This window comes from Anoplopoma fimbria, chromosome 2 (assembly GCF_027596085.1).
Source record: "Anoplopoma fimbria isolate UVic2021 breed Golden Eagle Sablefish chromosome 2, Afim_UVic_2022, whole genome shotgun sequence".
In the NCBI taxonomy this organism is placed as follows: Eukaryota; Metazoa; Chordata; class Actinopteri; order Perciformes; family Anoplopomatidae; genus Anoplopoma; species Anoplopoma fimbria.
Genome location: NC_072450.1, coordinates 11,550,390 through 11,567,460, shown reverse-complemented (window position 1 = coordinate 11,567,460; position 17,071 = coordinate 11,550,390). Strand labels below are relative to the sequence as shown.

At 40.9% G+C, this 17,071-nt stretch overlaps 1 protein-coding gene across 1 annotated transcript in view; it reads right to left on the bottom strand.

Moving 5' to 3' along the window:
- Window positions 1-3,089: 3,089 nt before the first annotated feature.
- The window catches only part of cd276 (CD276 molecule), a 64,585-nt gene continuing 50,603 nt past the window's right edge, over window positions 3,090-17,071 (bottom strand). Inside the window, exons 7-8 of the mRNA XM_054614897.1 lie at window positions 13,497-13,535; window positions 3,090-3,963 (exon numbers count right to left, since the gene is read on the bottom strand). Coding sequence (XP_054470872.1) covers window positions 13,513-13,535 — 23 coding nt within the window. The 3' untranslated portion in view covers window positions 3,090-3,963; window positions 13,497-13,512. The remainder of the gene's footprint in view (window positions 3,964-13,496; window positions 13,536-17,071) is intronic.

Below are 17,071 nucleotides of genomic sequence, written 5' to 3'. Positions count from 1 at the left end.
GGGACGTACAGCTTTTCTTCCCAGCTATCGTTACACATTATACTTACTGGCTTAATGAGGTATAATTAAAGGTCAGTATTTTAAACATGAATGTGTCATCGCACCACAAAAGTGATTAATGAAACATGGAGGTACATTTGTCTGAATTTGTCTGCACTGATACTACGTTAACTCCCAAAACCCCACTTCTATAACGATCATTGTACTTGTGTCTTACCCATTTATACAATATTTCTATCGCACATTATTTTTTAGTTTTCCTATTTGGAAACCTTATAAAGAACTTGATGAATAGTCTGACATTATTGGAAATCCTATAATAATTCCACAGAAACAGCATATTATAATAATCACATAGTTATTCTGGAAGTTATTTCAATAGCTGATTGTTCCGAAATGTTTCAAATTAAATTTGGATTAATTAATTCATGTATTATAAAGGTAACATGAATATTCTCAGAGCGTTAATATTGGTCACAGCATCAGCTTTCAAAACCTCATAATGGTGGATCGCTATCTCAGTTGATTTGCCTGTTTTATGTTCGCTCCCGCCTCTGCATACTAACTACATTATCGAACCTCCTCAGGAGAAATATAACAGCGTAAAATGCTGGCAGTGTTTCCTCCTTAAGCGGTAAACAAACCCAGCAGATCGTAAAAATGATGCAAGGATGCTCGCAGTGAGCAGAATTCGCAGTAAGTGTTTACACACCGGGCTTACATCCAGAGTTAACTGATTACTGGCCACAGCCCAAGCTATTTACATGCACCTTGATAACTTGTGATAGAGTATCCCACCATTCCATGAATAAACCAATTACGCAGTGGTCTTCAATCCCGGTCCTGGTTTTCTTCTTTACTACCGAGTGCTTAATTGCATTCACTTGCTGTCCCTGGTGTGAAACAGTCCCTGATTAGACTGCTAGAATAGAACCAGCAGAGCTCTGGGCGCGGAGAACTTGGACTGAGAGCCACTGACCTCAGGTGTCCTGAACCAAACAGAACATGGGCCCACTAGCTGACAGCTGCTTCCTCTCCATTTGACTGCAGTCACTTTTTGATAGAGGGGAAAGAAATGATTCCTGTAATAGTGAAAGGATGTAAATGCTTACGTTGAAGTATCTACTAAACAATTGGGGAGAAAAGATAAAGGAGGATATTCACTAAAGAGCACACAAAGCATTTACTGTGTACTAAAATTTAGGAGCACATCTGGCCCATTTTCAGAGGACTACTTTATTGGGACCTCATGTTCAAATCAAGTCAAATGCAGAGTAGCAGAAGTGCTAATATAAATCTACGGCATGATTGGACCAGAGTCTGAGCCAGCGTATGTGAGCTCTGCGGATTGTGAAGAGCTTTCTGAAAAATAGCTGCATCGGTGTTCTCTCACGCTCCAAGATACTGCTTGATCCGGTCTGCATTGATAGAACATTTCTGCCTCATTTTATTTGAGTGAAATTGACAGCTGCAGTGTTTGTTCAGTCTGTGTTTTTTGGCCATTAACCCGCCGACCGATGTGTTCCCAATTATATGCTCGAACTTAGTACGTGAAGTATGATTATATGTAAGAGCATGGCAGTTTTAACTAGTATTTTAACGTTGGTATACCCGCACATTCTTTTTGCCAATGTGAGCACACACGTTTCCCAGAACCTGTGCTGCCTAGGACAAATCTCTGTTGTTTGCCTCTGTTTGGGTTTCTTTACTGACTTTTATGAACTCACACCACCTCTAAATTTCAGTAAGCATTGTATCTGCATACAAACACCGCTACAACACGTTAGCAGCTTTCAGGGTGTTTGAACTTGAGAAGCAAATATGAAGCTTCAGTAATCAAGTGGGAATTTTCCAAAGGCAATCTTTTTAGTAAGAAATCTGAACCTATTCTTCTTACGTTAGAAGTTGCATGTAGTAACTTTATTAACAGAGTTGTTTGAACTTCACTTTTCCTACTGTAACCAATTGATGGTCACTCGTATTTGAATGTTGTTGGAAGTGAATGTAAATTGGTATTAAGGATTCTGAAAGGCTTGACAGACTTCTAAATTAATGAGGGCTTGGCATTTGCTCCTTTTGTCTCACAAGAATGATTTTTTAATTCCCAAGGTGTTCATTCAGCAGTGAGCTGTTGTTTCATCAGAGTTCCTTCAGTTCGACTTTGGTTTTCTTTCTAATTTACTTTTATTTTGCTTCCAAGAAACCAATTTTTCATTTCCCAAATCCCAAATTTCCACTAGCCCCATGTCCCTTCTTAACTACAATGTAAGATTTAGTAGTATTTGCAGACATTTCAGTTTTAGGGGACCATTGGCTCATGCGCTCACAGTCAAAAGAAAATGTCTTCCAGACATTTTCAGGCGTTTACTTCCTTAAATCCCAAAACATTTTTTTTCCTTCCCTGAATGAGCACTTCTCAGAGAGGGGCCAACCAAATAAACCCCTCTTTGGGCCTGGAGCCACTAATCTGTAATTTAATTTCAGGCGGGTGTCTGGGCCACGAGGACACACAGCAAGGTCAAGGGCTACTGTAAGGAGAGATCTGTGCGTTTGGGCACAGCCTGGGGTTTGATCAACAGTCTCATCCAGCTTAGCAGGAAGACACATGTGCGTGTGCTGCTGTGCCTGTGTGTGTGTTTGGGGAGGTATTTCTGCACTACTTATAAGTCAGACTTGATGCAAAGTAGCTATTTCGCGTATGACAGCAACAAACAATCACAGAGAAAATCCATTATTCAAAACAAGTAAAATGTTTGGGATGACTGAGCATCTGCAAACAGAGAGGGATTAGCCCTAAAATAGGACTGCATCTAACTTGGAACAATTCAACATGTCAGTGTTGATCTGCATGTAAATGAAATATTTGTATTGCTTTGACCATAATTCATGTTTTGCTCATTACGTAGAATGGTCTAGTCGGCAGATAAATCAACTAATGGAAAAGTGGAAGGATGAATTTGAGCAGCATGGCTAATCCTGTGGGTGAAGAAATGTCTGTAATAAACTCGACCTTGTTCTGCCTGAACAGGCACAAAGTGGCCCCCGGAATGGGACCAATAATTACCAATGACCAGGCAGTTTCACCATGTCTCTTTAATGTAAATAGGCACTGGGTTATCTGGAACAGAAATAGCTTTGGCATTCATACATGGACATATGGCACAGGGACTTGCTGAAGTAGCTTAATAAAAAAAAATGCAATAAAACGACCAGTACGTCCAATCGTCTGGAAGAGATGAAACATTCCACACCAGCAGTAAAAACCTTGCTGCGATACTTTGTGTTCATTAAAAACAATTTCTTACATATAAGGCTGTCAGGTCAGTGAGAGAATCAGGGTGTATCCCATGCGCCATTTGCAGTTTGTTGGAGCTTAGCTGGCATTCAATTTCAATTCCCTCAAGTTACTGAATATAGGAGGGCGGCACACACTGACAGGTACAAGTTACTCCAGCGACAGACGCTAATTAGCAAGTGCAGGAGTAATGGGAGAGCCAAGTTCTCTCTCTGGCAGAAAGACAGTGATGGCAACTGAGGCAGGGTCATCTCTTTAATTGTCTCACTTCCTAGGAGATCTCTGGCACATGCCCCATCACAGCCCATACTGAGTGATGTCATCCACGGAGAAAGGATCCTGTCACATCCTGTGGGTTTCAAAAAGAGCTTCTGTTTTGCATGCTGCATGGAACAACCTCGCTCAACTGTGTTCGCTCACCGCCGCGACCCTCCATCGACAGAAAAGGGAAGGGAGAGGGCAATAGAAAATGACGCCACATGATGTGTTTATGTGTTTTGATGGAAACTTGAGGGGAAAGTCTTAGAAAGAGGATGATGGACTCATCTGCCGCTCAGCGAGGCTTTGACATTCTGTAGGGGACGCTGCAAATAGTCTCCAGGTTGATGGATAGATGGAGTGGGATTACCCGCGAGACTCATCTCCTCCCCGCCACGGAGCCCCGACTCCTGGGAAAAAAAAAAAAAAAAAAAAAAAAACACAAAAACACAATAGGTATAATGTCAGGCGGTTCACCGTAGGAGAGGTTATTAGCTTTGAAAAATAATGAAACACTGCAGTATGGTTACAGTAACTGACAGCAAACCCAACAATTACAGAAAGCAGAGGCACTCCCACTACTAAAATGTTGGTCTCGTGCAGATTACTAATAATTGTCTATTAGCATCTTTATAATTAAAAGTAAAATCCACAAAAAACAAAGGGAATTTTGCATTATTAAATGAACAATCACACCAACAGGAAGCTGCGTTTCCAAGGATACTACAACCTTCAAGTCTGTCTCCATCTACACATCCTCCCCTCTGTATCACGAGTGTCTTTCTGAACTTCTAATGCTTCCTCTCACTCGTAGCCCCTGCGGACCAGCCCACCACTGGCAAAGCGAAAGAAATTGTTCTCCCTGCATCATTAAACAGTTTGAATTAACTTGGGTGGAATTTAATTATGTCACACATGAAGCTCCCCTACTTGAAGCTTTTAAAAGCAATATAGTCGGCTATATGCTTGGAGGTTCGGCTTTTAGATACATCATTCAAGCCGGTCGGCTATGACTGCATGCGACTGGACTTTTAAATGAAAACAGTGAACTTGTGGATCGTTTTAATTTGTGCTTCCTGGTGAGATATCCAACATGAAATACCCTGCTCAGGCTCTGTATCCCATTAAGATCATAGCTGCACTTGTCTAAACCTGTCATGAGTACACGTTTTGATTTAGATATACTGTAAAGTTGACTAGCTTTGTCTCCTCGCGCATGTATCCTCACATTTGAAGCGCTCCCTCTGTCTATCCTGATATTTCATCACAGAGAGACAAAAATAGTTCCGATAGTGAGCTTCTCCTACCTCTTAATCATTATCATCCCTTTATTACATTTTACACATGACAGGCCAGTGTGATGTGGTTAAATCCTACATAAAACCCTAAGGGGAATTGCTAACAGCTTCAAAACGTCAAAGCAAAAACTGAAACAGTTATTAAAGTCTGTCATTCTAAATTATTTGAGTCTTTGCATATTGCAAGACTTGCAGGAGAATATCTGTTTTACGGAGCAGCCTTAGATTTGAAAGTGCACTTCCATTTGCTCCCTGTCAGAGGGTAATTCCACTTGCCAACTCATCCGTCACCCAAATGAACACAACACACATGCACACATGAAATGTCTCATCATATACATATCCCTTGGGGGATCTAATGATCTGTATTTCAAAGAGGAGTCATGCTAGCTGTTGGGTCCAGAGGTCAGAGGTGAAATGAAAGACCTTTATGGAGAAACTGGATGAGCATCTGCAGCACAGTCATTTAGAATCTTACAGAACAACCAGCCTGAAAAGAAAAGAAGAATTTGTCTGGGATTGTTAACACAGGCAATCAGAAAGTAAACTCCAACTTAAGTGTTTAACAAACAGCTTCTCTCCGTCTGAGAATCCAAAGCAGCCGAGGCGGTGCACAACCATTCGCACTCTCTCCAACACCTGAGACAGGAGCTGATGGACGGATTCATTTACAGCTGGTTCACGAGATTGCACACTAATTTGCTCGGGCTATAGGTGATTGTTCACGTGAAAGATACAGCGGCACAGTGGATTCAATCTAATGAACCGTTGTAAATCCACACTGTGCCCATTTCTTTCCTCATTTACATTGAAATGTAAGTGCCATCTTTCATTCTCCCTGTCGGTAACTGTGCCCTGTTTTTATATTTATATACGGGTGGAACATAAAACCTAAAAACAGCAGGCCTGCACAGACAGAAACAACAACAATCAGACTAACTATCAAAGACAAACAGCAGGCATGGGACTATGAAAGTAAATGTTGGGGAATAACCTTGGAGAAGTATTCAGGATAATGAGAAAGAAGCTAAACTTCGTGATACTTAAAGATCATTACCAGATGATCAAACACACCTTGACAAATTCTCTGTGCAAGGATGGATAATGATACTACTCATAGCTTGTTCAAAGATCTGCTTTTATGGATGCATTTACATTACAACAAATGCCTTATTTCAGGTATTCTCAACCACTGGTGGGCCTCAGAGCACCTTCTAGTGGGCTGCGTAGGTACTGCCAAATGGTTAGATAATAACAATAAAGAAATTTGGGTTAATTCACAGAGCTATTCATTTTTACATCTTAATGTGTGCAATAATTCATATAAGTAGAAAAAACATAGTAATTAAAATGAAACCTTGAATATCACCACAAAATCACATCAGGTATACAGACAAACATGTTTTCTCACTGTAAACTAGCTAACATTCCCTTCGCAAGCAGTGACGCGAAATGGAGATTTTTTTTGGTACAAAACGGTGACTTGTCATCCTGCTAGAACCTGTGCAATAATTGCAGACTGCAAAACTAAGCCATTCAATAAACAAAGTGCAGTCGTTCCCCTGTAGGGTTGCCACTGAAAAAAATCATCTAGTATGGCGTTGATGAAGTCGAGTCAATGTAACACAGCGTTTCTACGGAGATAAGCTGAGAATTTTGCGTAGACTGAGGGGGTATCCAGTGAAAAACGAAATACAGAAAATGACCCTGTACCAAAAGTGAGTCTAGTCGAGCCAAACTATCCAGGTGAAAGGAATCATAAGGGGTACCGTATGTAAGTGACGAGTGGGAATGAGAATGGGTTGCCTACACGGTACCGGGAAAAAAAGTTAAGTCGTCTGCCCAAGTGATAATTCACATAGGTCACAACGTATAACAATTATCACTATGAATGATGCAGAAATGCCAAAGCTCTTGCTACAGGCCCATCCACTTTTTCCCAATAACAATAAGCCGGAGTGAGTTGTCTGACAGGCAATTCTGTTACCCCTCCACTACTATTCCAAAGTAACTGCATACATCACCCTGTGAAAAATCTCACACCTTTATCAGCTCTTTTTCTATGGTTCAAAGAACCCCACCCTCGACCTCTCTCTTAAAGCAACCTGCAGCCCCCTGGTGTTAATTATAAGACTTTTTTCCCCCCTGGAGCCTGGGTGGGACGTGAAAGTGCATTAATCTTGATTCTCCACTTCAGTCTTAAGGATCATTTGAAGAGACTCCTGTGGTAAGCCCCAAAGGCGAGGTGATTCAGTAGAAAAGGAGGAAGGTAGAAGGAGTGTAAAATAAGTCACAGTTTATTCTGTGCTCACAGAGGGACGCCAGCCTCCTCAAGAAGAGAGTCAGTCATTTACCCTAAACCACTAATATTCTCAGGATGTTAATCTAGATGAATATTAAGAGTCGCACAGGTTTTTCATGAACGTCCTTCTTCCACCTGTGCTGCTCCCTGATGGAGCATGAAGGTGACTGTCACCCTATAAGATGAACGGAGAAGACCTGACAGCTGCTCAAGGACTGTGACATGTTGATGGGTTTACATTCAGCCCCATTTCATTGCACACTTTAGCCCATCATCGGTATGCATGGAGGTCAAATCGGCACTTTGCAGTGACAACACAACAACAAACCATAGTATATGGACAGTTACCATTTTCAGTTGCATTGTGCAAATATATCTTTTTGGTTTTTTAAACGATTTTTGAATAATGTTGCATGTGAGAATGTTTCATGATGTGTAAAATAGTTTGGGATTCATTTCATACCACTCGGCCATTGATACCCGATGCACTATTGCTGATACCCTACTGCGTCTCTACACCTTGTTGTTGCCGTCTCTAAAACGTAGACATGGAAATGACACAGACAATCAGGTAATTGCTCAAACTGGAGACAGTAATGAGACAAAAAAAAAGCCAAAAGTTATTAACAGTGGTCTGAATACACATGTCCTTTGAAATAATGTCCAAGCAGAGCAAATGGGAGTAAAAGATTGATTTTTAAACGAGTGGCAGCTTAAATATTCACTAATGCACCAATATTTAGCTGCATGCGACACAATAAAACACTTCTGATGGTTTAGTTTAAAGGCAACACTCAAATCGGTATCATCAAGTGCATTTCAACAGCATCATTTCTGGGCACTTGATTTCGAATAGCTTGATCTGCATCTTTGATCATGGTCCTCCTCATCTCGTTAGCTACTCTACGTCTACGGTAAAAAAACAAACTAATAAGAAACACTGAAGCAGTTAGTCGGCATACAGAGACATGCAGGTTTAAACTCCCACTATATGAGCATGTGCCACTTCTCCTGCAGTTTCAGGATAATGTGTGCACACTTCAAAAAGCTACACATAAAAGTCATCTCACCATGTATAAGCAACATGATGCATGCGTATTCCCATCACAGTCGGGGGGGGGAGACGGACTCTTCAGTATTTAGATTTGTGCCATCTGTAAATTCTCCGGTGCTGAACAGACTCTCTCTGATAGCTATCCTTTGTAAAACAATAGGCTGGGTTTCATTTAAAACCGCTACTTGTGACTCATTTAGATTTTAAAACCATACTCGGCATTGTTGGTTGCCATGAATATAACATTTCCAATGTGCAAAAATTCTGAGTTTTTAGAGACCCAGACATCATCACATTGCCAAAACAGCAGAGGGTCCAGGGATGTAAAGTGATGCTAATATGATATTACAAGGGCCATGGACTGGTGAACACACAAAAAGCAAACCATGTCATCACCATGCAGCCGGCAACAACATAGAAAAAACATACATGATTGCTGCTTGTGTCTATATATATGCAACGCTTAACGGAACTACAGGCTATCGTGGAGACTATAGATTCAGGACAGCCTCAGTTTTCATTGCTCCATCTGATGTCCATAAAAATGACTGCAAAGAATATCTGTTTGTGCGAGCAGAAAACATCTGTTTCATTATTGGGATAATCACTTTAATTAAAGTGGATAAAGCACATTATTTTGCTTGTTATAGCCCTTTTTGTGGAGCAGGGTTTTTTTTTCAACTATACATTGATGGCATGTCTCAGCACCACAGTGTCCCAGTTGTACGTATCCATGCATGCACCATTTGTGTGTGTTTTTCAACCTTGCCACACAGCTGATCTTGTACACAGTCTCTTATCTGCATTATGAGTAATCTATGGTAGTTAATTGAGCCCAGAGGCAGTTGGTTTCAATGAAGGCTCCTGTGCTTTTCTGGCAAAAAACAGGAGAAAAAGAGCTCTCTGGAGGAGGCAGCTCTCTGTCGAGAGGCAAACAGAGCAGAACTCCTGCCGTGTTCATTAGCTGTCATTGATCAGCGATTCAGTGGCTGCGCAACTCCTACCGCAGCTCGCATATTACCAGTTTCATGTCTCAAAAATGAATATGAAGGTAAGAAAGAGGAGCCAGCACAGCATTTTCCCCATTATATTTTATTTTTCAATGTACTATTTTGATGTGAATGGATGTTTGCCAAGGTGCTCAACAGTATGCAGAGACCTATATGCAGCACACTTGTCCATTCTACAGTTTTCTGATATCAATATGAGCTACTTTATTCAGTTATTGGCTTCCCCCTCAGAGACTATCATTGCTGCGGCCTATTCCATCACAGGAGATGTACTGTAGAATGAGGCTGCGAGGTATAAAAATGCTGATAAATGTCTGAGACAAAAGCATAAATAATGCAGAGATCAGAGATACTGGAATAGTGAGTCAAACTCCTCTTCAAGACACCTCCCTGGAGAGAGGCCAACATAAGCGTCCTGTCTGACATCATCAGTGTCTGCAGGGCCTCACATGCCACGTACAGCAGAAAGGAAGTAGAGGAGCCCCCTGTTTCTCCTAGTCCTTCCCTCTTAATCCCTCCAACAAAAAAAAAAAAAAACTGGTTATCAGGGAGCTCCGTCCCATCTTTCATACCTAGCTGCAGCAAGCTTTTAATTTAGACTCGTGTTCTTTCGAATTTCATTCCATTAAACCCCTTTTTCACTTTGTCCCCAGCCTTTGAGAATAGACTGCCTTGCCTCCTGTACTTAAAACTATAACAGAGTAAACCCAGAGCTATTACTGCAAACGACTATAACAATGAGATATATTCTTCAAGGTTTAAGTGTATAGGGGTATATCAAATCAATATTTCACAACACTGCTGAAAGAGCTGGAAAAGGACCATTTAGTGTCACTAACTGCACCTATAGGGCCTATCTTTAAAAAGAGAAATAAAGGAATCTCTCATTACAATTCCTCAAAAGTCATCAGGCAGATAACAGGGATAGTCCATGCTGCCCCTCATTTCTTTATTCCCTTCATGTCTGCCTTTGAATATTTACTCTCTTCTCATTTGCAGCCATCTGTGTCTAGGACAGGGTTCTGCACAATATCATTCTCTATTGACCCTTTACACATGGAAATGAACAAGAACATTGAAAATTACGAACAAAAGTCAATGCAGAACTTCACCTGGAAAGTTGTTGGGTTTCTCTAGACAATGTTACTTCAAAGATATAACTCTTTTTTTAGTCAGTTGTGTGATGTCACGCACCAACTCCTGTGCCCAAAGAACAACAAGACTGATATACCCTGTGTTGCAAATGTTGCTGGAACCAGCATTACTCGACACTGTGGTTACGCAACAATCATTGAGTGACCTTCTACTAGGAAAATGTAAACTAAAACTAAAAAGAGAACTTTGGAAAATAACCAGCTGGCTCGCTCAGTGGTCCTGGCCTGTAAAGAGTTACCTCTTTATGAGGTCATTATGAAGTGGAAGGTACATTTGTGCAACCAACCATCCTGCTACATACATAAAGGTTATGGGTATAAAATCAAGATTACCTATAAAGAAAATCTGACATCCTTCCTTTAAAGCCTGCTTACAGAATTCTGTACTTAGTAGGAGAACAGGGGAAAGTTTTATTCACTGAACATGACTTTGTCTACTAATGTCTAAGTTCCCCGAACCACAAAGTTGCCATAATAATCAGTATGTAGTATTTACGATTTGCACACAGAGCCACTAACGATGGCTACAATCTACAAAAGATTGACTGTGCTGCAGATAGTCATTTACTCTGTTATCTGTGCTGGGCTGCCAGTAATGAAACAATAAAAGTTTGAGTGGGTGAACATAAGTCACAAATGAACACATGTATCGATGAGGCAAAGGTTTATGAAAACAAAGTGCCGCCTCACTCTAAAAACAACTTAATTAAATGCAGAGCCTTGCTTTATTAAATAAGATATGCCGCGCTCCGCATAAATGCATTAATCGATGGAAAAACTGCCACACAAATAGTAGAATAATTGATCCGGGATGATTCAGCAGCAGAGAGGTTGAGGGGCTTGCAGGATATTACCTAGCAATAACAGTCTCGGTGAAGGTCAGTGGATACTACAGTAAAGACTAATGACCTCTCTTTGACTGCTACAGACTTTATTTTTTGCTAGTTACAGGAAATGACTTTCCGCACCTTCCACCATCTTCTACACACTCTGCACGCTGCGGCTTGATGGCAATGACCAGTCAGGGTATAATCAAAACAAGCTGTAACTGTCCAGCCTAGTAATAAAATGTATTCACACCACTGACACCAAACTGCTGGTTATTTAAGGAAGACTTAGAGGAACAGTGAACAGACACAGTGTCAGTATGTTGTATGTTAATGTGACATAGTAGTGAAGTAACTGTGACTCTTAAACAGTGGTGGGGACTTCTAGTACACGTTTCAATTATTAGCAGAATACATTTCCAATCGTCCAATAACTAAATTGATAAAATTGTGTCTCATTTTTTGACAAAAGACAGACCAGCTACACCTTCCTGTTATCACTCCAGCTTTAGTCAGGGGGCAAGGGGAGCGACAAAAACTTCAATATTTATCTTTCAAATCAAAATTGATGGAGCGCCTCTTAAATGTCTCCAAAAATATCAGCAAACCATGTCACAACAAAAAGGACAAAAATATTTTGATCTTTAGAAGAAAAAAAAAAAACTCCCTTTGCCTCCTGACTAAAGTCCTTTGGTGGTTACAGCATTGTAGCTTTCCCCCAAATAGCTCTATTATACCGCTGTCCCAGGTCGGCCTGCTACTTACGGGAAACATTAAAAAATAAGGAATACACCTATGCAGTCGACAATATAAGTGGGGGAAAATATACACCATCATTGAGAATCAACTAGCCACCCAACAATTAAACATGGTCAGGAGAAAGTTGTTTTCACAACTGGAGACTGAGCAAGGTGATGATACGCAAATACCGTAACATAACTGAGGGCCCTATTAATTAAATATTCCCGCTCTCCACGCGACATCCGGATGTGTTCTGGTCTGTAAAAATGGTGTTGAATAGCAGCTAAAACAGGGAGGACAGACCAGTCTACACCTGCCAGGGGCCATTCATGAGTGAGTCAATCCACATAGTACAGTACAGCACCAGTACCCAGACATATATCCAAATCAAAGCACTCTCCTGTCTGCCTCTTGGGTATGGACACTTCAGTAACATCAAAAATGCAAAAAAGGAAATCTTTCCATGTCAACAAGCAATATCAACTTCACTTGAATTAGCTTGCTCACCTTCCTTCAAGCACAGTCTTCTACTGAGTGAGAAATGGAACTGTCCATGGTACTGAATGCCTGGTCACAGTACACATACAGAGTCAATTTAGCCTTTTAACTCTAAGAAATATATATTTGTTGCAATAAGCATATATTTCTTGTAGATTTTGATAACTGAGCAAAGAATCTGTCTGAAAAATATGCTTTGTGTTGCTACAATTGGGGACATTTTTATATTTATTATACTATATTTCTATAGATATATGTTGTATTCAAGTGTCACTCAACCAACAGTGCTTTAACCAATACATGTATTGGTGAGCTACTGGCAGCTACAGGCATGGCTTAGTGGGACGCAATAGCATCAGTAATATTAGAACTGGAGATTATTTCTTTGTGCAAAGAACAAAACTGAAGGCTTTTCTCCACGGAAAAGGTGTTCAATGTCATTGTGACCAATGCCAACCGGTAAAAAGGAGATATTGGGAAAGTTCCTGAGTATATCTTTCTCTCTATGCTTGTTACATTCGACTGAGACATCCATACAAATCATGCTATTAAACCTATTATGTAAGGCTCGTATTGTATACTCCAAAATGGTCTGCCACAGCAACTCACAAGACAAAGTTGGCAGATCGAAAACTTCATGAGTTTGACAGAAAATATGCACAGTTTCAGACAGAACAAAATAGAAGGACACAACTCACACTTAAATGTTTACCATTAATCAGACTCTTACAGTGGCTTTGAGCAGGCCAGGGGATTTATGCTTTGCATGCCTGATCAAATGAAATTGATTTGTCACATCAGCCAGTGACCCTGTGATTCCTTAAAATCAAAATGTCAAGACTTCCCATATCCCCGACTGTCTGCTGAATTAATGCAGACTAGCCTCATTACAGCAGCACTTACCCATATCCTACAGAGGCACTGTGTCCTCCAGAGCATTACTGCTGAGAATACCAGGCAATTGGGATAATCAGAAAAAAAAAGTGTGACTACTGAGCAACACATAGAGACAAAGGTGTACTTAAAGACACACAGAATAAACATTTAGCCCATACTCACCCTTATTCTCTCTGCCTTAGCTGTTCAGTAATGTCATGGCTGAAACAGAGGAAAACAAACAAGAATAAATACTTCAGCTCGAAAACATTTTGTCATTGAAAGTTCTGTGAGAAATACAATGATGGTAAAGTGGTCCTGCCAGCATTAATGTAACTTTGTCTATTCTCTCATGGACCAAAGCATCATTACAGGCCTGGTTGTTGCTATCGCGTCCCCCTCCTCCTTCAGCAACCCTCCTCCTCCTCTGCTCCATCTCTGTGCACCAACCTTGCCATGGCTAACAGGAAGCAGAGGGCATAGCGCTTTATTTAATTAGTCACAGCAGCTGAGTGCTCATGTGGAACCAAACAGGGGAGGCAGATTGGGGTAGTGAGATGGATAGGCACTCTCCCACCGGGCCTTGGCTGTGCTGTCAGAGGAGCGTAGATTACATGACAGAAGGGGGAATGGGGGGGGGAGGGGGGTTGGATGGCAGGAGGATGTAAATGGCATCTGTACAGGGGGACTCATCCCAGGAAAAGGATTGCCTTCACTCCTACAGCACCCCTGTCTTCTCACAAAAGCACTCCTTACACTGGTACTTTTGTCTGATATGCAAACCAGCCAGCAGTGGGTTTAGCCTGTGGTTGTGATGCACAGCACTCTGAGTGCTTTGACTGCTTTGTATTAACTGTGACAACATTCATTATTCCAAATGATTTAGGAGCTGTTTTTTTTCTTTCTTCTATCTCTTCTGACAATGATCAGTTGGCCTTTTCCTCACGGACCAGCAGATAACCTCTGAGAGGTTGCAGAAGTAGCTCAGTGTGCAGCACATCTTTGATGAGTTCCTTGCCGAACTCAAAGCAAAGGACGGAGGAAAGGAGAGAGGAAAAGTTGTTTTTTTTAAGCAACTGAAAATCCCCTTTTGGAATCTCACCCTTTGTCATGTTGAAGGTTGAAATACTAGAAAGAAGCAACTACAGGAAATAAGACTTTGTACATAATTAGAGAATTCAGTGTTATTTGAAACCTACCGTATTTTCCGCACTATAAGGCGCACTTAAAAGCCTTTAATTTTCTCAAAAAACGACAGTGCGCCTTATAATCCGGAGCGCCTTATATATGGATTAATTCTGGTTGTGTTTACTGACCTCGAAGCGGTTTTGTGTGGTACACGGCGCTCTGTCAAAATGTTTTAGTACGACTTTGGTAAACTACAAAGCCGCACCGCAGCAGCATTACGGCTACCGTAGTCAGGAGCGTCGCGGAGTAATACATACTGTGCTTCACCATAATATTACAGTGTGTGTGTATAAGGACCCAACATGGCTCCTGTCAAGAGACACGCTTACGACGCGGACTTCAAACTCAAGGCTATCAGTCACGCAGTAGAACATGGGAATAGAGCAGCTGCGAGAGAATTCAACATTAATGAATCAATGGTACGGAAGTGGAGGAAGTTTGACTGACTGACTGTTTTGTTTCGCTTAATGCGCCTTATATATGAAAAAAGATCGAAAATAGACCATTCATTGACAGTGCGCCTTATAATCCAGTGCGCCCTATAGTGCGGAAAATACGGTACATGTATATGATTCATGCGATTCTCCTTCAACCTACAACACCCTCTCTCTGGGTTCACCCATAGAAACAACACAGTAGTAAACATGAAGCTTATGGTACGGTGCTGAACCAGCAAGGAACATGAGTGCAGTGCTTGAGTAGTGTGTGTGCAACTACTAAGCAGTGGTGTGCTCGGAGCTTTTTTAATTAGTGCTCTTGAAGTTATCCAGTGACCCACATCTAATAATGAAGGCAACATGAATGTTCTATTTACATATCTTTAGTCAGTAATGTGTGACCGCTGGGAGAGCCCAGTGGCTGAATATGTGCTGCCAGTAAAAAGGGGGGGCATGTCAAGCAGAGCTGCCTGGGGGCTGCTTTCCAAGGCCTTCTCAATTCAAACTGAAGTAATGTGGAATGGTGTGTTAGTGACCTGCAGGTCTGTCAAACTGGGTTATGTTATAAGAATACTTTATGCAACTTTTTAAATAAGCCTTGGGCTTGTAATGCCATGTGTCTAGAAAGTTTTGTTTTTTTCCAGTACGCATTTATAACTCAACCACCTGCAAACTATACTCTGTAGCTGGGATTGGGCTGTTCATTTATATCGACACAGAAAATAAGAAAAAACAAACTAACTTAAGAGGTGCCCTGTAGAGTTTTCTTTTTGCAAACATTCAAAAGATTACATTCAGTGTTTGTCACTAAAACCCAATGGGAGTGTCCTTTAGGTATAAACATGTTGATTTAATTTCCTTCCGGATTTGCAAAGCCAATTTTAACAAAATATCTTAAATAGTGCATGCACTGTTTGCAACCCTCATTGTGTTTCTAACTGCATATGTTTTCTTTCTACTTTTAGTACATACTGCAGCTGCCCTTACACAGTATTTACTGATGCAGTACGTTGCACCTCGAAACTTTGACTATCTTGCTCATTTATCCACTGCACAGGGGATTGTGGGTTAGAATAGCCACCAAAGCATGCTGGCTTGCATGCTGCAAAATGTGACCAGGTGCAGAATAGGACATCCTGGTATTTTTGGCAAACTGCATTTGAAATTACATTCTATGCGGGAAACTATTACGCCACAATATTGCCACCGTCTGCCAGTGGAATAGTATGAAACCAACTGCAGGATGCGAATTGAGGCGCCTGCAAATGTAAAATGTAAAATGATTGCTCCATAGCGCTACTAGTGCTAAAAAATAACCATATTTTACTAAACTAATTTGTTACATTTATTTCTTTAGTTGTTACTTGTTGCTTAAAATTATTAAATTCTTTACCATGCTGTTTTTATGGATAAATGGATGTTACTATATTCAAATTGACTGTATGTATAATGGATAAACAATACCTGAGGCAATAAAAAATATGCTATTCCAGAGAACATGGTAAATAGTAAATGGACTTGTACTTGTATATCACTTTTCTAGTCCTATGACCACTCAAAGTGCTTTTACACTACATGTCATTTACCAATTCACACCCATTCATACACTGATGGCAGCGGCTACCATGCAAGGCTACCATACCTGCCCATCAGAACTGTCTAACCACTGAAACCCATTCATATAGTGCAGGCACAGCACAGCAGATCCTCTGATTGAAGGACAACCCAACTGCTGAGCCACAGTTGCACATACATAACCGCCATACTCTGTGTTGAAATATTTAATAAGGTAATTCATTCACTCAAGATGCGACACTTTGATTCCCATGAGAGACATAGGATGTATATTATGTTCCTCACACATTAAGGTGCTGTATTTTCATTACTATGTGAATAACTCAATAGACAGGACAGAAAGGGGGATATAATAAGCACAGAGGTGACTTTGTCTCTGGTACATCTGTCCTTGTTTCTGTCTGTCTGCTCAAGAGTCACCTTTCCACCGACTTAGCAAGCTAGCTTCTTAAAATCTTTCAGGGTGATGAGCTACTGGGCTTGAAGCTTTAATATGATTTAGCAACTGTCATCCATCTTTCAGTAGTGGCCTTTGCATGAAGGAACCAGAATATGGTG